Source organism: Bombus vancouverensis, chromosome 16 (genome assembly GCF_051014615.1).
Source record: "Bombus vancouverensis nearcticus chromosome 16, iyBomVanc1_principal, whole genome shotgun sequence".
Lineage (NCBI taxonomy): Eukaryota > Metazoa > Arthropoda > Insecta > Hymenoptera > Apidae > Bombus > Bombus vancouverensis.
Window position 1 is genome coordinate 8,028,469 of NC_134926.1, and position 16,936 is coordinate 8,045,404.

General features: G+C 36.1%; 1 protein-coding gene across 9 annotated transcripts in view; it reads right to left on the minus strand.

The window, feature by feature from the left end:
- Positions 1-16,936, minus strand: part of LOC117161224 (uncharacterized) — a 96,285-nt gene that overhangs the window by 1,393 nt on the left and 77,956 nt on the right. For 7 of the 9 annotated variants that reach the window (XM_033342595.2, XM_076625767.1, XM_076625768.1 and 4 more), the window contains 11 exons: positions 15,843-15,986; positions 12,880-13,024; positions 11,358-11,444; positions 11,022-11,148; positions 7,162-7,523; positions 6,508-6,790; positions 5,728-6,147; positions 3,264-4,115; positions 1,573-2,777; positions 1,339-1,436; positions 181-1,264 (listed from right to left, as the gene is read on the minus strand). In XM_033342595.2, coding sequence (XP_033198486.2) covers positions 181-1,264; positions 1,339-1,436; positions 1,573-2,777; positions 3,264-4,115; positions 5,728-6,147; positions 6,508-6,790; positions 7,162-7,523; positions 11,022-11,148; positions 11,358-11,444; positions 12,880-13,024; positions 15,843-15,986 — 4,807 coding nt within the window. The remainder of the gene's footprint in view (positions 1-180; positions 1,265-1,338; positions 1,437-1,572; positions 2,778-3,263; positions 4,116-5,727; positions 6,148-6,507; positions 6,791-7,161; positions 7,524-11,021; positions 11,149-11,357; positions 11,445-12,879; positions 13,025-15,842; positions 15,987-16,936) is intronic. The other 2 variants (XM_033342596.2, XM_033342600.2) reach the window with 2 other exon arrangements.

Consider the following 16,936-nt stretch of genomic DNA (forward strand, 5'->3'; position numbering starts at 1 on the left):
TTTAACTCAAAATTCTTCTTATGAAAATTGTTCTCAACATTCAACGTCTCCCATTTCTAGGAAAAATTCTTCTTTACTATTACCACACTTTATGAATCATAATTTTCTTATCAGGGAGCATTTCTCTATTATTCAATTCCCATTACTTCGTAATGGATTTTCTGATTAATAAATGCTTACGCTTTTTAAATTCTCGCGACCACCGAAGTTTCTAATCGATTCCAGCAAAACGTCTCGCTGGTCAATTTGAATGGGCATGGACTTAGGTCTGGCACTTTTCAAAGTCACACCCGTTATCACGGGCATAGTAGGAGGCCTTGGTGTACCATTTGAATCCTTGGATGATCCTTTAATATTATCTTCTTTCATTTCTTCCTTGAAGCCTTCTTTAGTTTGGTTCTCATAACTTTGACTTGCACCAATCTTTGTACTTGACATCTTAAACCCTTTAACAACAGGCATTGGCTGGTGCCCTTTAATGCTTACGCCATTTCGAAATGTCAGGTTACCTTCATTCTGGATACCCACTATCGAAGAGTACCTCTTAGGTTTAATATTTTGGTGGCCATTTATTAAACACTGATCTTGTCTATGTCCATTCTGTCTACTAGAATCGTTTTCCAACTGAGAATCTGAACGTTGAATTGTACTGGACCTTTTTGGTTTTGGTCGCAGGCAAACATCTTGACCAAATGCTTTTGTTAATTCTTTGAAATTTACTGGAGTAGTGTCTATCACATTGTCATCCTGTTTGTTTTCGAGGAAGCTCTTTTTCAGCTCAACTCCTGTTACAACTGGTTTATCATTAGTGACTTTTGGTTCTGAGTTGTTAACTTTATTCAGTACTAGCTTTTTGAATCCTGTAGCTGTTGTATGACTAATTAATTTCTTGGTTAACTCATTGGGCTCCTTTTTATCCAAAAATTCAAATTTACTCTTCTGTATTTTGGTAGAACTATCAACATTATTGGAGTCTACTTCATCTTTAGAGCTATTAATATTAACGATGGTAGTGCTGTTAGTTTGTTTGACTCCAAATTTGTAGTCGATGTCCTTCTTTATCTGGACATTAATACTCGGTCGTTCGGACCAACTGCCTAAATTGATCATAGGAGGTCCTGAGTAGGTATATCGTTTCTTATTAGTTTCTGGCGTTGGTTTCTTTGATTCTGGTTCTACTTTCTTATTACTTGGTGCTGTCTGAGGTTCACGAGTCGAAACTTCATTCGATTCGGTCGAATGTTCGTTAGAGGTAGTCTCGGATCTAATGAATACATTAGTCAATAATTATTATTTAAGTATAAAATAATTTCGAAGTAGGAAAAATGTTAAATTTACCTCGTTTTTTCAGATAATACTATATCACTCGAATCTTTGGGCACATTTTCCTCCGCCTGTTGAGCATTTTTCAACTGCGGCAAAATGCTTTTTAGCACCTAAGAACAAATCACTTACTATGAATACAAAGAAGGGACAATTTAAAAAATGTATATATTTTACAAAAAAGAAAAATGTACTGGGGAAACTTTAATAAAGATTGTATAAAAAATCTCAAATTGGAAGGTAATTTACCTGTACAGACTGCAGTTGCTTTTCTTTGGTAGGCCGCTTCAGAATATTATCCCGCCACTGCGAGGATTTCTCGTCGTTTTTAGTCGCAGTTACGCTCAGGTTACTAATGCTCGTTGCTTTTTTCATTCCACTATTGTCCATCTCCAGATTTTTTTCATTCTTGATACTCTCAATCTCACATATATTTCCTTGGAGGTTAGATTTGTCACACATGGATATGTAGCTCTTGGATCTCTGAATATTGCTCTTTTCATTACCAGACTGCCACCTCTGCAGGGATTCTGTTTGTATCTTTGGTTCCAGCTTCGTCTCACTCGACTTATCTTCTCCCATGGTTACCTTTCTCTTCCCTTGCAATGTTCCAACACTGAATTCCTTCAGATTCTTATCTTCACTCTCATCAAGATTGCCCTTGTTCCTTGTCAGAGTCGCAAAGGATCTGATAAATCTCTCATCAGAATTTATCTTTCTAGACTGTTCTACTTCTTCAAATATATTCAGGTTCTTTTGCTTGCTGTATGTTGTGATGGTAAAATTTGACAATGTGTTATCTACAGGGGAAATTTTGGGAGTTGAGGGGTTCAATAACCTCCTGGAATCCACATCCTTCTGAGACATATTATTCTGAGGCAAAGTACTTATTTTATTCTCGAGCTCATAAATCACCTCCTTCTTCATGCTAGACTCTGGCTTTTGTTGTATGAAGGACTTCGCAAGTGGAGTCTCTTTCCTAACTTCAATTTCTTGCCTTTCTACCTTTTCTATAATATTCCTTCCATCTTTCTGGTCTGAAGTTGAGGTTAATTCAGTGATTTCTGTGTCTCTGAATGATTCAGGCGAAGGAGTGATTACTTCGAAGTTATCGAAGACAGGAGAAGCAGAGTCTCTGAAGGCACTTGGCGGAGCTGGCAGTTGATATTCCCAGTCGGTGACGGATAAATCTTCATCGACTGCTGATACATAGTCTGACGTGTCCTGCTGAGAGTTTACAGTCAAATTTGTCGAGCTGATGTTCACATCAAAACCATTGGGATACTCAGAGATCTTTTTGTTTTTCTGGTCTGTTTCTTTGGAAATGTTTGTTGGCTCTAATTTAGTTATTGTTGGAGACACTGGTACTTCATCGAATGATGCTACAGGTAGAGAGTTGGTCAAAGTGTCAGATACTTTCTGAAGCAGTACGTCAGTCTCTGAGAGATTTGTATCTGTAATAGAATATTTTAAAAGATCAGAGAATTATTCGATGATACAAAATAATTCAAAGGATTTATCTTTCCATGGAGTAGTTAAAAATATGCAAGTAAACCAGAAACCTCATGAAAGTGAGACTACTATTCCTTTTTTATGTTCCACCACCATTTACAAGACATCAAACAATTCCTTAACCATAAAAACTTCGAAACAATAATATATTTTTGATGTTTATACAATTTTATATTTTTATGAATCTAATTAAGAATTTTTGTGTCTTCAAATTTGACATAAATGCATAAAGATCCACAATCTAGATATTAGTATATAAGAAACTACATTAGTGAAGATGAGCTGATGATGATTTAAATCACTTCTAATGTTGTCTAAAATCTTTAACATGTCATTTACATTTAAAGTGATTTGAGCAAAGAGAATTATTTGAAAGCTGCGTTACTGGAACGAAGTTCTCACACACATTAATGATATGCAACATGCACCTGATGAAACCACTGCAACAGGGGACTTTTCTCCACCCACATCCTGAGACTCAGTATCCTGCTCCTCCCTCGATTGCTGTATAAGATCTCTGTCAGACAGCAGGCTAGGATTCACATTCAAATTTAAGGCAAATGTGATATCCTCTGCATGAGAAGTTAAATGCCTCTTCTGCTTCTCTAACGCATTAATCTCAAAATCATTGGACTTTGACGCTGTTCGAGGAATCCTGGCTTTCTTTGGTTCTTTCAGACCCTCCCACTCTTTACTTTGACTAACTGTATCCTTGATGCTCAGTGAACTCAAGTGGTCACACTTTGGCATAGTAGATATTACAGCACAGAGTTTCTTCTCTTGGCTAGAATTCTTTGATGATACTGTACTTAGTTCACTTCTTACCATTGTAGAATCCTGGTTTAAAGAAGCTTCATTTACTTTATCCTCATTTATACTTAATTTTCTTTCACCATTAGCTCCATCATCAATATCGTTATTTAAAGCTGTATCTGTGGAGTTAGTTTGGTTCTTTTCCTCCAAGTCTATTGAACTGTAATCAAAGCTTGCTTCACTCAGGTGCCCTGGCGTCATGAACACCTCATCCTCACTGGTAGAATAGTTGGAACAGACGTCCAGTTTCTCTTCACCTTTGATGGAGCTTCCACAATTGGAACTTGAGTCAGTTATAAAACTCCCAGTACTGGAGTGCGCAGGAGCGTTGGACAAGGAGTCTACATAGCTGGAGTCTGAACTGAGGGTTCTACTCAATGGGGAGGGCGGTTTTAGTTTGCGTTTTGGCACCTCGGGCCGTATTGTGGCGGCTTTTCTAGGCTTGGGAAGTGGAACAGGTTCTCCAACTGTACTCAGAGGGAAAGAAAAAGAATAGGCCATCACCAACATATCTAGTTAGCAAGCAGGTAAATATGGTCACCTTTAAGAGAGAGTAGAAAATATAAGGATGCAATTCTGTACAAACATGCAAAACGAAATTTCTAATCTTATTTAAGAGATAGTTTTCTCTTTGGACAGTATTGTATATTTACAGAAGATGGATCTCTTAACTACTACATCTTATGATAACGAAAATAAAATGAGATAAGTACAAATTTTGGAATGATAATAACATAGTCACCAGTCTTTTGCAAAGTCTACTTCAAATAATATTAATTCGGGCACTTCGGGAGACTAATAATAACTAGATTGCGAAAATTTACGCAAAATTAAATGCATAAAAATACGCAAACTTAAATACATAAAAATACGCAAACTTAAATACATAAAAATACGCAAACTTAAATACATAAAAATCCGTAGTCTAATAATAACATAGAGTCGTAAAGGATGGAACATATTTCTGTAAAATCTAAACGAATTCTCCAGCCCTGGTCTCCAATATCGAATTCAATTGAATCAAGAACCTATTCCAGTTTTCTGTCGACTCCTCTCGACTGACCAAACCTGGAGGAGGTGGTTCCAAGATACTCAATTTTTTCTCAGACTCCAATCTACATTCACTGTGTTGAATAATAGGCAAAGAAGGTAACTTATCGACATCACTAGGCACAGAATCTATGGTTGTCACTGGAATATCCAATGGTTTAGTAGAAATTGCAAATATCTGCAGATTACTCAATGGAGGTGGTGAAAGATTGGATCTACGATTATCAATCACTGAACCTTCAAATATATCTTCATCAAGACTAGAAGAAATAGAACCATTGTAACACTTTGTTGTACTAACATTTCCCAGTCTCGGCTGTCTACTCTCGATTGACTCGCAAATCTTGTTTCTGGAACAGAAACTTCTAGAACCTGACAATTTTGGCTTTTCAAAGGCGCTTACTATCTTAGTTTCCCTTAATTTATAACCAACTTGAAAGCTGGAACTATGTTTCAATGCTTTAGCTTGACACCTGTCCCCGCAAATATAATTATCCACATGCAGTTTCTTAGGAATAGATTTATCTTCTAAAATACTACGTTTTGGTATGTCCTCGATATTAGTCCCTATATTATCTAAATTAACTACAGTTTGCATCTTAACCAATCTACTCTGAGATTTAAACGAACTCTGATTAGAAATACCCTGACTATCAGGAAGGTAGCGCATCTTCGCCCATTGTCTAGCTTTTGGAGTGACCATATTGGAACACACAAAGCTCTGAGACTTTTGCAATTCAGACCTTAATGAGGAACAATTATTTTCTGATTCTAAAGAGCTAACTTTGTATCTGACAGAGCTATTCCTGAGAAAGGAGTTGTTAAAATCTATAGGTACTTCACCGTTCCTACGTTCGACCTTACATTCTTGAATTTTGGCCTGTAATTTAAGTTTCTCTGGATCAAAGAGACTAGTACGTTGTTCGACAAAATCTGTTCCATCTCTTCCGTTCTCAAAGCTATTTTTAGATACGAAACTATAGGAGGGGAAGTTATTATCTATACTAGTGCAACTATGTACTAGCTTACCTCTCTTCCGCGGCAATCTAGAATCTACAGGAGCGTCTTCTACGGGTGCAGGGTGCCCTGGTTCCGTGCTAGGTAACTTAACGTTTATGGACCCGGATCTGTGGCGCGGTTCAATATCACATTTGCTGCCCTTCAATTCTAATTCCACTTTCGAGCTGTCTGGATTGGTGAAATCAATACTGTTGGATAGTTTTGAGCCGAGTGTTGTTACTCCGATGTCTGAGCTGGCCTTTGGACGCTCTTCTATGTCCGAGTTTGCTTTGGAAGGGACACTGATGTCGGAAGGAGGTTTGGAAGGATCCATGTCTGATGTTAGAGACTCTTCGGAGTCGACTATGCGTTCCAGAGCTTGGGTGGAGATGGCGGACGACAGAGGTCTGGTTACTGGCGGAGGAGGTGCGACCCTTTTCTTTCGTAATCCTAGAAAAATTCAATAAAATTTTTTTAAAATTTGATACGAATAATTTGATAGATGTTTGGAATAGCACAGCAAGGGAAGATAATTTTATTCTAATAATTAATTTATAATAAAACTAACAAATTGAACGGGGAAATCTGATAGAGAGAAAAAGCAACTGAATCATCATCATTAGGGATTATATTTATTACAACTACTCTACTATTTCTTTTACTAAAAACATTTACAAACAAGATTTACTATTAAACTAACAACAACTAACAAAACTATGAAGTTGAAAAGAGGAAACCCGCGCTTAATATAACATAAGAAAGATCTATATGTAACATAATATATATATATATATATAACATAAGAAAGACCTGTGGAACTTAAGGAGGTACTGCTAATTCCGTGACTAAGCGTACCAGGCACAGAAGTCAGATTGCTCAAGCTCTTGCTGGATTGTGATGTTTGAGCTAATTTTCTGGGCATTTCCAGTGGAACCTTGTTCCTCCTGGGCAACGTTTCTGGAAGTCTCCCAGCGGAATCTGGGTTGTCACTTAACACAGAAGCTTCATGGTAGCCTGAACTGTCACTGCTGTTACGACTGTGACTGATCACTACCTTGTCCTTGCTGGAGTCTGCGCAATTCTCTTCTGTACCCTGGAATAGTTAGCGGCATATTTTCCAAAGATGACAGTAACGATTCTTAATATATTCTTTGCTAAAATTATCCTAATTGTATATAAGATTTATAGTGATATTCAGAAATATTTTGACACTTGCTTATCTTTATGTATTATATTAAGATCATTTAATTGTATAAATATCAAAAACAAATATTCGAAAAATATAGAGTATTATGCTAAATTTTAACAGATGACTTAAATTTATAATCTGCTAATTGTATAAAAAGACAGTCTTGCATAATACTTTTCCGAGCGACTAATTGTCATTAATTTGTTCATTTTTATAACATTCTTACATATAGACAATAGGATGTAGAATATTGTATACAGAACAATTCTACTAACATTACTAACGTCTGCCTGAGCCTGAATAGGCGGCTTTGGCGCGGGTCTCCGCTTCCTCTGAGGCCTGGTAGGCGGTTGTAAAGGACTCGTGCTTCTTCCAGTCTCATCACTCCTCGCTGGTGATGCACTACGTCCTCCGAGGCTATCGGTACTCAAGGAACCCTCCTTAGATTTCTTGAACACAAATCCAAAGACACCTTGCTTCGCCTGTTGCCTACGTCGCTCTTCTTGCCTTTGTAGAGCCATTATATCTTGAGTGCTGAGTGCCGAGCCTAGTGATCTACCTTGCTTGGCGTACAGAGTGACTTCCTGAAGATGGTAATCCTGCAATGACAGCGACAGGTCCAGTGTCTCCAAGCTTGCTGCAAAGAAAGTCAATTTTTGAATTTTTTATTTCTTTCTTTTAGAAAATTAATTGTCAAGGACTATTTCAACGTTAAATATCGTTCAACAAATGTTATTTCACGTAAAAAGCATCTTCAATGAATCACAGTAGATTTTTTATTAACCAAGAATTAATTCCCCTCATAAAAAGAACTCTCTTTACATCATTACAAGAAATACAAAGAAACCTACACAGAAAAATAAATGTATACAATATTCTTCCCATCAATATGATCTTCCAAAACACATCTTAGGCAATCCTCTAATAAAGAGAATATTCCAATTACTATATTATTCTCCAGTAAAGGATGAAGATATCCTATGAATATATGCTTCCTCCAATAAAAAAGCTCCTATACAGGAAATACAATAAAACGTGGACCAAAAGAGATTTGAATATCCAGTACCTCAAAATATTCTCTTCATTAACAATGATTCTCCAAAGTGGATCAAGATCCTTGTACCCGAATCAATTGCTTGAAACAGCAGATTCCAGTTGAGGCGCGGCTTAGGAGCGCAAAAAGAGATTCTTCCAGGTCCAAGGGATCGGTAACAAGTGTAAAGGAGCCTGGGTTTCCGCAGGGACGACGGAGCCCGAAGAGCAACGCCAGGCATGCACGCTTAACGACTAGGAGTAACAAGTGGAAGAGTCGGCCGGCAACCTTGCGATAGCGATCTTAACACAACTGGCTTGGTGTAACTAGCTAACTGAAATATCTCGTGCACCGGCGCGTAAGTACGCGAGATATATAATCGGGGAGTTCCCGCCGGTGTTCATAGTATCGAGAATAGGCTATGGAGGATGGCCGAGCCATTTACCAGCGAATCTGGTTATGTTAGAATGTAGTAGGGTATTCTACAGTCGATGATCTATAGGGTGATTCATTTGAAATTGCTATCTTTATGGCGAAGATTATTTTCTGCTTTAAGAGGGTAGGTTAAACCCCTACTTACTACTGTTTGATTTAAAAAAAAAGGTCTCAAAATTTAATACATTATGTTTCCTTTATAAAACTACTAAAAAGTGTGTTCTTTTTTACTAATAACTAAGAAAGAAAGTAATTTTTCTTATCTGAGAAAGAATTTGGTCCAGGAAGGATCAAAAGATTTAATATCTTCTTTCTAATCTTCACTGCTTTAACATACTCATGGTAGATCTCTACATGAAACTAAAACAATTGTAAAAAAAAAAAAAAATTGTAGAATTTTTCTCCTTCATAATTTAGAAACTTTAAAATCCCCGTGTAAGTTCCTATATAAATTTTGTTAAATATTAATAGCTTCTGTCTTCCTTTTTCAATACTTTAGAAATTCTAATACTGATCTACATTAAGGGTGCAGTTTCTTACAAAGAAAAGAGCAAACCCAGTTGCAAACTAATGAATCAAACCAAGAGGTTCATGGCAAAAGTAATTGAAGTTGAAAAAACAATCTCAATACGCAGGCTCTCGTGTTATTCCTGCCTTTTGCAGGAAGTAATGATGTATCTTCTCTGAGAGAAAGTCATCATTTGCAGTTGTCTGAAGTGCTGATAGTTTGTTCAAGATCACCATGCACGAATTGTGCGAATATACACGATAATATCAAGAAATACCCTCCAAAGTTTGTTCAGATTACAAAAACAAGGAGAAATCAGATGCATAGTCCTAAAATTGTATATCTTGTTAGGAAGACTTTCCGTCTGGTGAACAAGAATGCAGAATATCAAGAAAATTGAATTAGGACATTATTGCACGCGTGTGTATGTGTGTGTGCACATGCGTGTATACATACATATATATATATACACATAGATGATCTGGATGGCTTCAGAAGCCATATTGATTTGAGCAAACCCAGCCGATGCGCGCGGCTACTGACTTCTTGGCAAATCTGATATCTATTTCTGAAAATTGATGCTAACATTCATCACGCAAATAATGCCACAGCGCGCAATTTGATACGAAATAATATTTTCAGGAATTCTTTCCTTTTATGTAATTTAATGCTATGGCAACTGGTGGTGCTACACTAGCGCCACGTGAGCGTTAACTAGTACTGTATATGGAATAACCACTGCAATAGAATCTTAAAAGATTAGATTAATTACTATTATCGAAATAACAACTGATTAATAATTAATATTATTAAATTCTGTAAAACCTTCTTATAGATTTCAATCCAAACCATATTCCATTAATCCCTTAACAGCCCAAAAAAATTTGGTTGACTGGTTTTCAGAAATTGATAGGGAATCCCGTTTTCTAGGGTGAAGAAACGCTGGAATGCAAAGAATTTAATTTTTGACAGAAACAATCATTAATAAGAGGTTTTGTTATTTAAAATTTTAGACTTCTAACTTTATTCTTTCAATCCACAATTTTGTCTCATGGATTTCCTTTTTCCAGAAAGCTCCCTCAATTACGTACAAAAAGACGATGAAGTTATACAACGAGTTCAATAATGCTCTGCTTATTCAAGGAAGAAGTGCGTTAATAAAAATATGATCGACTGACCGGGTAAACCTGTTGGTATTATATCTTGAAAAAGGTAACCTGGCCAGTGCTACCGGTTTAAATATCAAGCGCAAATGAACGAATCTAGTTCCGTCCCAGCTACGTTTTCCAGGGCAATGAATATCCACCAATCATCTGGGACAGCCTTATCAAACTGTTCTCTGCGTGGGCAAACCTCAAATAATAAATCTCCACTTGAAATCTTATGTAAACGTCTTAATTGCTTAACACAGTTCGCCACTAGTTGATACCTCTGCTAAACCTTTAACAAGCTTCAGGTCAACGTTCCTAGTTACTATTGCTGAAATTTTAGACTGGTATCATTTGAATCATGTATCATTTGAGCAGTAATTCATCAACTAATGACATTAAAGACTCGATAGAGAAAGAAAGTTACAAGTTATAGGTAATAAACTTTCCTTTTTCAATTTTACTATCTTAAGCAAAATCAGATAATGGACTAATTTGTCATTTAGAAAGTTTAATTCTAAAATTTTATTTATGCTACCATAGGTCTTTTCGTTGTTGTGCAAGCAAATTATTAATTTGTTAACCAAAGCATCTCTGAATCAGGAATTTTTATGATTATATAATGAAAAATTAACAACGACAAATTAATTTTAGTTAGATTAATTTTAGCTCTTGCTAGTACATAGATTCCTCGATGATATAGACCCTATTGCTATCCAATTAAGATTGTTGAATTCAGTAAACAGATAATGAAGATATAATGGATTGAAAAATAGATTGGGAGATCTATAACCAGAAACGAGTTGTTATATAGAAGAAATTGAGAGTCCTAGTAACTAACAAGTCAATATTGTTAACTCGTACCTTATACAATCTATTAATAATATTAATTTAACTGTATATGTGTTTTCAATTGCCCTAATTATTATCTTACTTATCTTGTTATTTTTCTCATCTTTATCTATTTTCCTACGAGTTTGTTAATTATAGGAACGTATTTATGTTGCTTACCTGGATGACGCAGTTCATACTTGTTCTTATCTAAATCTTTTTCGCGGCACACTTGATCCAAGATCTCGCCTAGATTCATCTTCGGACTGACTCTGGACACCCACAGTTGATTTCTTGGTAGATGTACCTACAACAGTTTCACAATCATGATTTTTTTCTAGTGCTCGCTGATTACTTGATAAATTATCAGATATAGAAAATGGAACAATAAGGCTAGCATATTGAAATCTGAAGTCTTAAGAAAATGTTTACAGGTTACTTGGACTCTTAAATTTCGCTGGCTCTCTGATATAGTATATGACTAGATTATTAAATACACATATTTTTCTTTTTTACCTGTAGCCTAAAAGTGGTTTCGAACGGTTGATTAACTTGCTTCGATTTTCTTGGTACAAAAGTGCCCTGCTTAGGTAGCAGCTTTACCTGCAACATTAAAGACAGAATAATTTTCAATAGAATCCCTATTCTTTAATAAACTTATCACGATTAAAATTAATATTAAGATTGTAATGAAAATTAATATGAAAATTGAAAGGGAAATTAATAATATTATTGAAAGATCATTTAACACTATAAATATTAATCAACTATGCTGTATAGTGGAATTATACTTGAAAAATAAATTGAATCACTTCTCATTCTCACACGGAATCACTTCTCTGTTTCATGGAAACAGCAATATACCCTTAATTGAGATTATGAATATAAAAATGAGCAATTAAAGGAAAGTTTCCTAATTCCTCTGCCATCGATAAATTATTCTTTCAATTTTTAAATTTTGTTTTCTCCGTTTAATTCAAAAATACATAGGAAATGGTCGAGACTTCTCGAAAGACACCAGACACGTGCAACGAAACGGTTGCGATTAGAGGTCGGCAAGGTAATTCTACAAGATTAGAAGAGATTAGAAGTAGTCTTCAGAAAAAAACAACTACACCGTCTCTTAGAGATTAAGGATCGCACGATTCATGGAATTCCAAGTCGTTTGCTCAACTCTAACCCTTCGTTTCCCTAGGCAGAAAAACTGCAGACTCAAGAGTTATTCTACTCTCCTTGATACAACTTCCTGTTGAGATCTTCCACCCAAGAAAGAAGCCCATAGAGCTTGTGAGGAGGGAAAAAATTATCTGAAAAATTACAGAGAAGTCCACGACCTATGCGTAGAATAAAGAGCCTAAATCTCCTCCCCTGATCAATCTTTGCTGTTAAGTGCTTCAGCCTGACAATTGGAATTTTAAAATAGAAATGCCGCTATATTTGAATGACAGGAAAGACGACGGAATTGGTCGTTTCTAATCTTTCTGTGGATTCGTTCTGTCGCTTATCGATTAGAACTGACAATCAAAAGTATACGACTTTGTGCCTAATTTCGTTCCTCTACATGGATACCCAAGAGACGAAATTAGGAACGCGCGTTTCAGAAAGAAATTCGCAATAGAGTCATCCAGAGACAACGAAGATCGAGATATGGCCCGTTTTATATGTGATGAACGATTTTCGAACGATGTGAGCGCAGAAAAGTGTGAGATGCATCGCTTCATATGCTGCTGTCTTCTGTGCACATCTAAATCACAAATTAAAAAATTTGTATGTTATTTTTCTATAGATCCATAATTTATATTATTATTATTATGTATCTTAAATTAACTTTTGAAACCGGTCATTTGACCGGGTCTGGTAAGTTAGTGTTAAACTGAAATACTTTCGATACTTAACCTTCTACTTACTTTGCCGTAAAGCAACTAGACTGCCCACAGTTAACAGGTTAAGTACAACCACGAGCATACGTGTTTATAGCTATTAGATATCTCGACTCGTTGAACAGACTATAGTTTCCTAACATATGTAGCTGTAATACCTGAAGTGCATCCAATGCACCAATTGGCGTGTTAGGTTGATGAGGTAGAACTATTCCACGTTCTCCAATCGCTTGCAGAGTGTAGCTAGAAGCTGTCAATTTGTGTGCCGTGGCGATCTGCACGAGGAGGTCCATCATCGGCATACTGTGAACAGAAAGAAATCCAAGGAACCGTTTAGAATTCGAAAATTTGCACGCCAAGGAAGCAACAAGCCATGCCACATTATGCCATGTCGTTCCGCGACATTGCGTCGACACGTCTCAGGAAATTAGTCTCTGAACTTTGTATTTTACACCTGAATTTTTCATTCTTATTTAAAATTATTTTTATTTCACTTCAATGATAGAAATTTTATTACAATGATAGTGTGTTTACAAAGAGGCGAAGACAAAAAAGAAGGAACAACGCAGACATTTTTGAAGACAACTGCCTGATTTTGAGAAAACCGAGTTTGAAATTTAAAGCGCGCGCGCTTTCTTAACGCATGCGCCGCTGCTGTTCAAATATGGCTACCTTGGGGATTACCCTTTCCTTCGCTAGACGTGTCTTTATTTCACGTAATTATGGCTGTTTCAATGCACTTCTTTGTTTCTTAAAAACTTCGTTATTTCTATAAAAATGAATATTATATTATTAATATTATATTTAGCCTGTATTATATTATATTATAATGTTAATACTATATTATCAGTATATTATACAAATGAAACCATTTCTATTGTTTCATTGAATATTCTCGCTATCTTAAAGCTACTTTGTATATTCCGAAGCGCACGATTTTGCATTTTCTGCCTGTCCAACAAAATTTCCAACTTTTACAAAGGCTGCACGCCTAAGAAAATATTAGTTTATGGTAATAACAGCAAGCGTAGACCACAAAGAACGAGAAAACACTACTCACAGCACGGATGGAATAACGAATGGGTACTTTCTTTCAACTGAAACGTTTTCTCGCGTCGGTAAACGGATCATTAGTCAACAAATAATTCTTTGATAGGTTCCAGAGTATTGTTTCTTCAACAGCTACCATTTTCATGGGGCGACCCGAATTTGTGGAAAGTACGAGGATCGAGTAAACGTCATTTAGAGAAAAAAAAAGACCGAATAGAGATCAATACGTAAGTGGAAAAAGGCAATCCTAAAGAAACAGTCGACTGAATTTCTCCTTCTAGTGGTTTTTCTTTTTTAGCATCTCTAGAAAGCACCGTGATATAAAGATTCTGTTCGTAGCCTAAGTGCACTATGGAGCAGGTTACATTTTCTCGAGTAGAATGGACAGGGAAAATGACTGGATATTTCAGGAGCTTTTTATCGAAGAATTATCGCCAATTAAGAGAAACCGGTGATTTATTTGCTTTTCTAACGACTGCGTGATCGCGCTATAGGGAATTTTTTTTCTCATAGCTTACGTAGTTTTAGCTACAATTATAGAGTAATCAAAAGTAAATTTGTAGAAGAAGTAACTGCAAAGTGATTAGTGGATTGGCTGCGTGGATTCTCAGGGAATTTCCTATTTTTCTGAGTAGAACCAAATAAAGACAGAATCTAGAATTTAATTCGTACAGTCGAACCTCGGTAACTCGAACCTAAAGGGAAGAGCCGAAATCTTCAAATTACACAGGCTTTGTCTTACCTAAGTTTTCGAGCAAAAGAAGTTGAACAAACGAAATTTCGACGGACAGAAGCTTCGTACGAAGGTATAATTACATTCACCTTTTTGGGAAGCGTTTAGCGTTTTAAGCTTCTCTTGAAACTCGTTTTACTCGACGTACATAAATGCAAAATTTACATAAGCGATAGACGATGGTAATTATGCGTTCGACCGACGAAAAACGATTAGCTTCTGTGGACACGTGACAAATAATCCGAGTTGACGTAAGTTTTATTTCGACTTCCAGAGGTATTCGCAGCGGAGCGGAAGGAAATGAACAAAACTGTAGTCTTACAGAGGTTTCTGAGTTACAGAGGTTCTGGTTACCAAGGGGCTCCACTGTATAAGGAACATTTCCTTTCACTTTGGACATTTTCTTTGATATTTCAATATTTCTTTGTGTTTCTATGTCTTCAGCTTTCCTGTAATTGCATAAACTGGTTTCTGTCTGCAGAGCTTTCTGTTAGCAACAAGCTGACCAAGTTAAATCGGGCAAAAATGAAGGGTGAACTTTCTAGATTCTAGATGATGTTAATGAGAATGATCTCAGTGATTGAACAAGAGGAGAACGTTTCATAATTATGCGCCAACAACGTCTGGTCGTAATTTGAACAGCGTCACGCTGCAATAACACAATGATTACAGGCATTATGGCCTGGAGGTTCCAGGAATCGGCGAATTAATCTGCTAATTGGACCGTTAAATTAATTTCAGGGCGGTTAGGATGATTCTGCTCATTGTCAGTTGCATATTACACCGTTAGACAAACCTTATATAGGTGTATTACAAAAACAAATTACATAAGCTTGGGCTAAACTAATCTAAACTGATTATTAAACTCAAATTTCCAATGCTAATTACAAACTAAATTAAATTGAATTCGTTAGAAGGTCCCTAATTCATATGCTCGCTATAGCAAAGTATGTTTTAGACCTAAACTCCTACTACGAAAGTGACATAATTTGACAAACATGCCGAGGAATAGGGGATTCCTTAGGATTTCCCCAAGTTCTTTACAATCCCTAGAGTTCCTAGATTTAGAATCCCTAGAGTTCCTAGATTTAGAATCCCTAGATTTAGGTTTCCTAGAGATCCATAGAATTCTTCTTATAAAATGAAAATAACAAAAATGACACCTGATTCTATTTTTCACTTAGAAATTTGATTATGATGAAATTATGCGTTAATTTTGTTTATTTAAATCGTTGCAAGTCAGTCCTTCTCAATTTTAAAGATGCTGCTATTTGTTAGACGTGCCACCCACTTTTGGGGCAAGTATATATGAAAGATGAATTCGAAAGAGTAGTGTACCTTCTCTGCACCGTGACCCTCTGCGTTTGAAGATGATGCTCCTGAGGTAACTGGACCAGGAGCTCCATGCTACCGGCTAGCATGTCTGCTGGCGTGTCCTCGGTCACGGTTAGAACCATTCTGGATGGCCTCTCCTCTCTAATCCTGGAAATCAATAGAAAAGAAGGAATTTTTCATTAGAAAAATGTTGAACCAACTGAATCAGGAATATTTTATTCTAAGAAAATTGAAATTAAAATTAAAATTGAAGTTGTAGAAAATTTGATAGATTCCTTTTTTTTGGTATTTGATATAGACAAAATTCTTATATAGCCTCATAAAAGTCCTTTTAAATGTCGTTACAAAGAGATAAAATAAAGAATGAAGATGACGAATATGATTACCAATTATAGGCAATAAATTAGAAGATGTAATAATCCTTTATTGGAATAATTATTTATATTCGAAGAAGACATACCTATATTTCAGACTGAACTCTTCAAAAGCTAACCGTTAGTAACAAAACAAAAGAAAAAAATATCGCTGTCCACTCATACCAAAAAAATGGTTGTTATGTCATTCTGTCATTTACTATGTCATACTGCAGTCTACGTGTAAAGATAATTTGTTTTCAGTATGTTGAATAATTTTTCTTGCCACGTACTCACACGCACGCGTTCGTTTCTCATAATAATCCAACGCTAATTATAAGTGTTATTATCCTGAAATATTAACAAGAATATTACTACAGTAGAATTGTACAGAAAATACTCTAGAAAATACTCTAATTATATTTTATAACGAGCTATTGTCACAGTGCAGTTCTAGTTTAGAAATACATGTTCCTGACATACGATGCGCACAATCCATCCTTTTTCTTCTCATTGATATTTCAGTCATCGAGTTCGTGTTTTACAAAATCATTTGCATAACAATTACAGCAGACGATATTCTTCAAACAATCGAACGACACAAATTTCTTAACGTTCTCCAATATGTACGAAACGAAAGCGTGCATTTGAAAGAAACGTGGCACAAATTCCCCGGGGCTTCCCCAAACATAGACCGACCACACTTTCATGTTCACATGACATGCAGCTATTCAATGCCAGCCG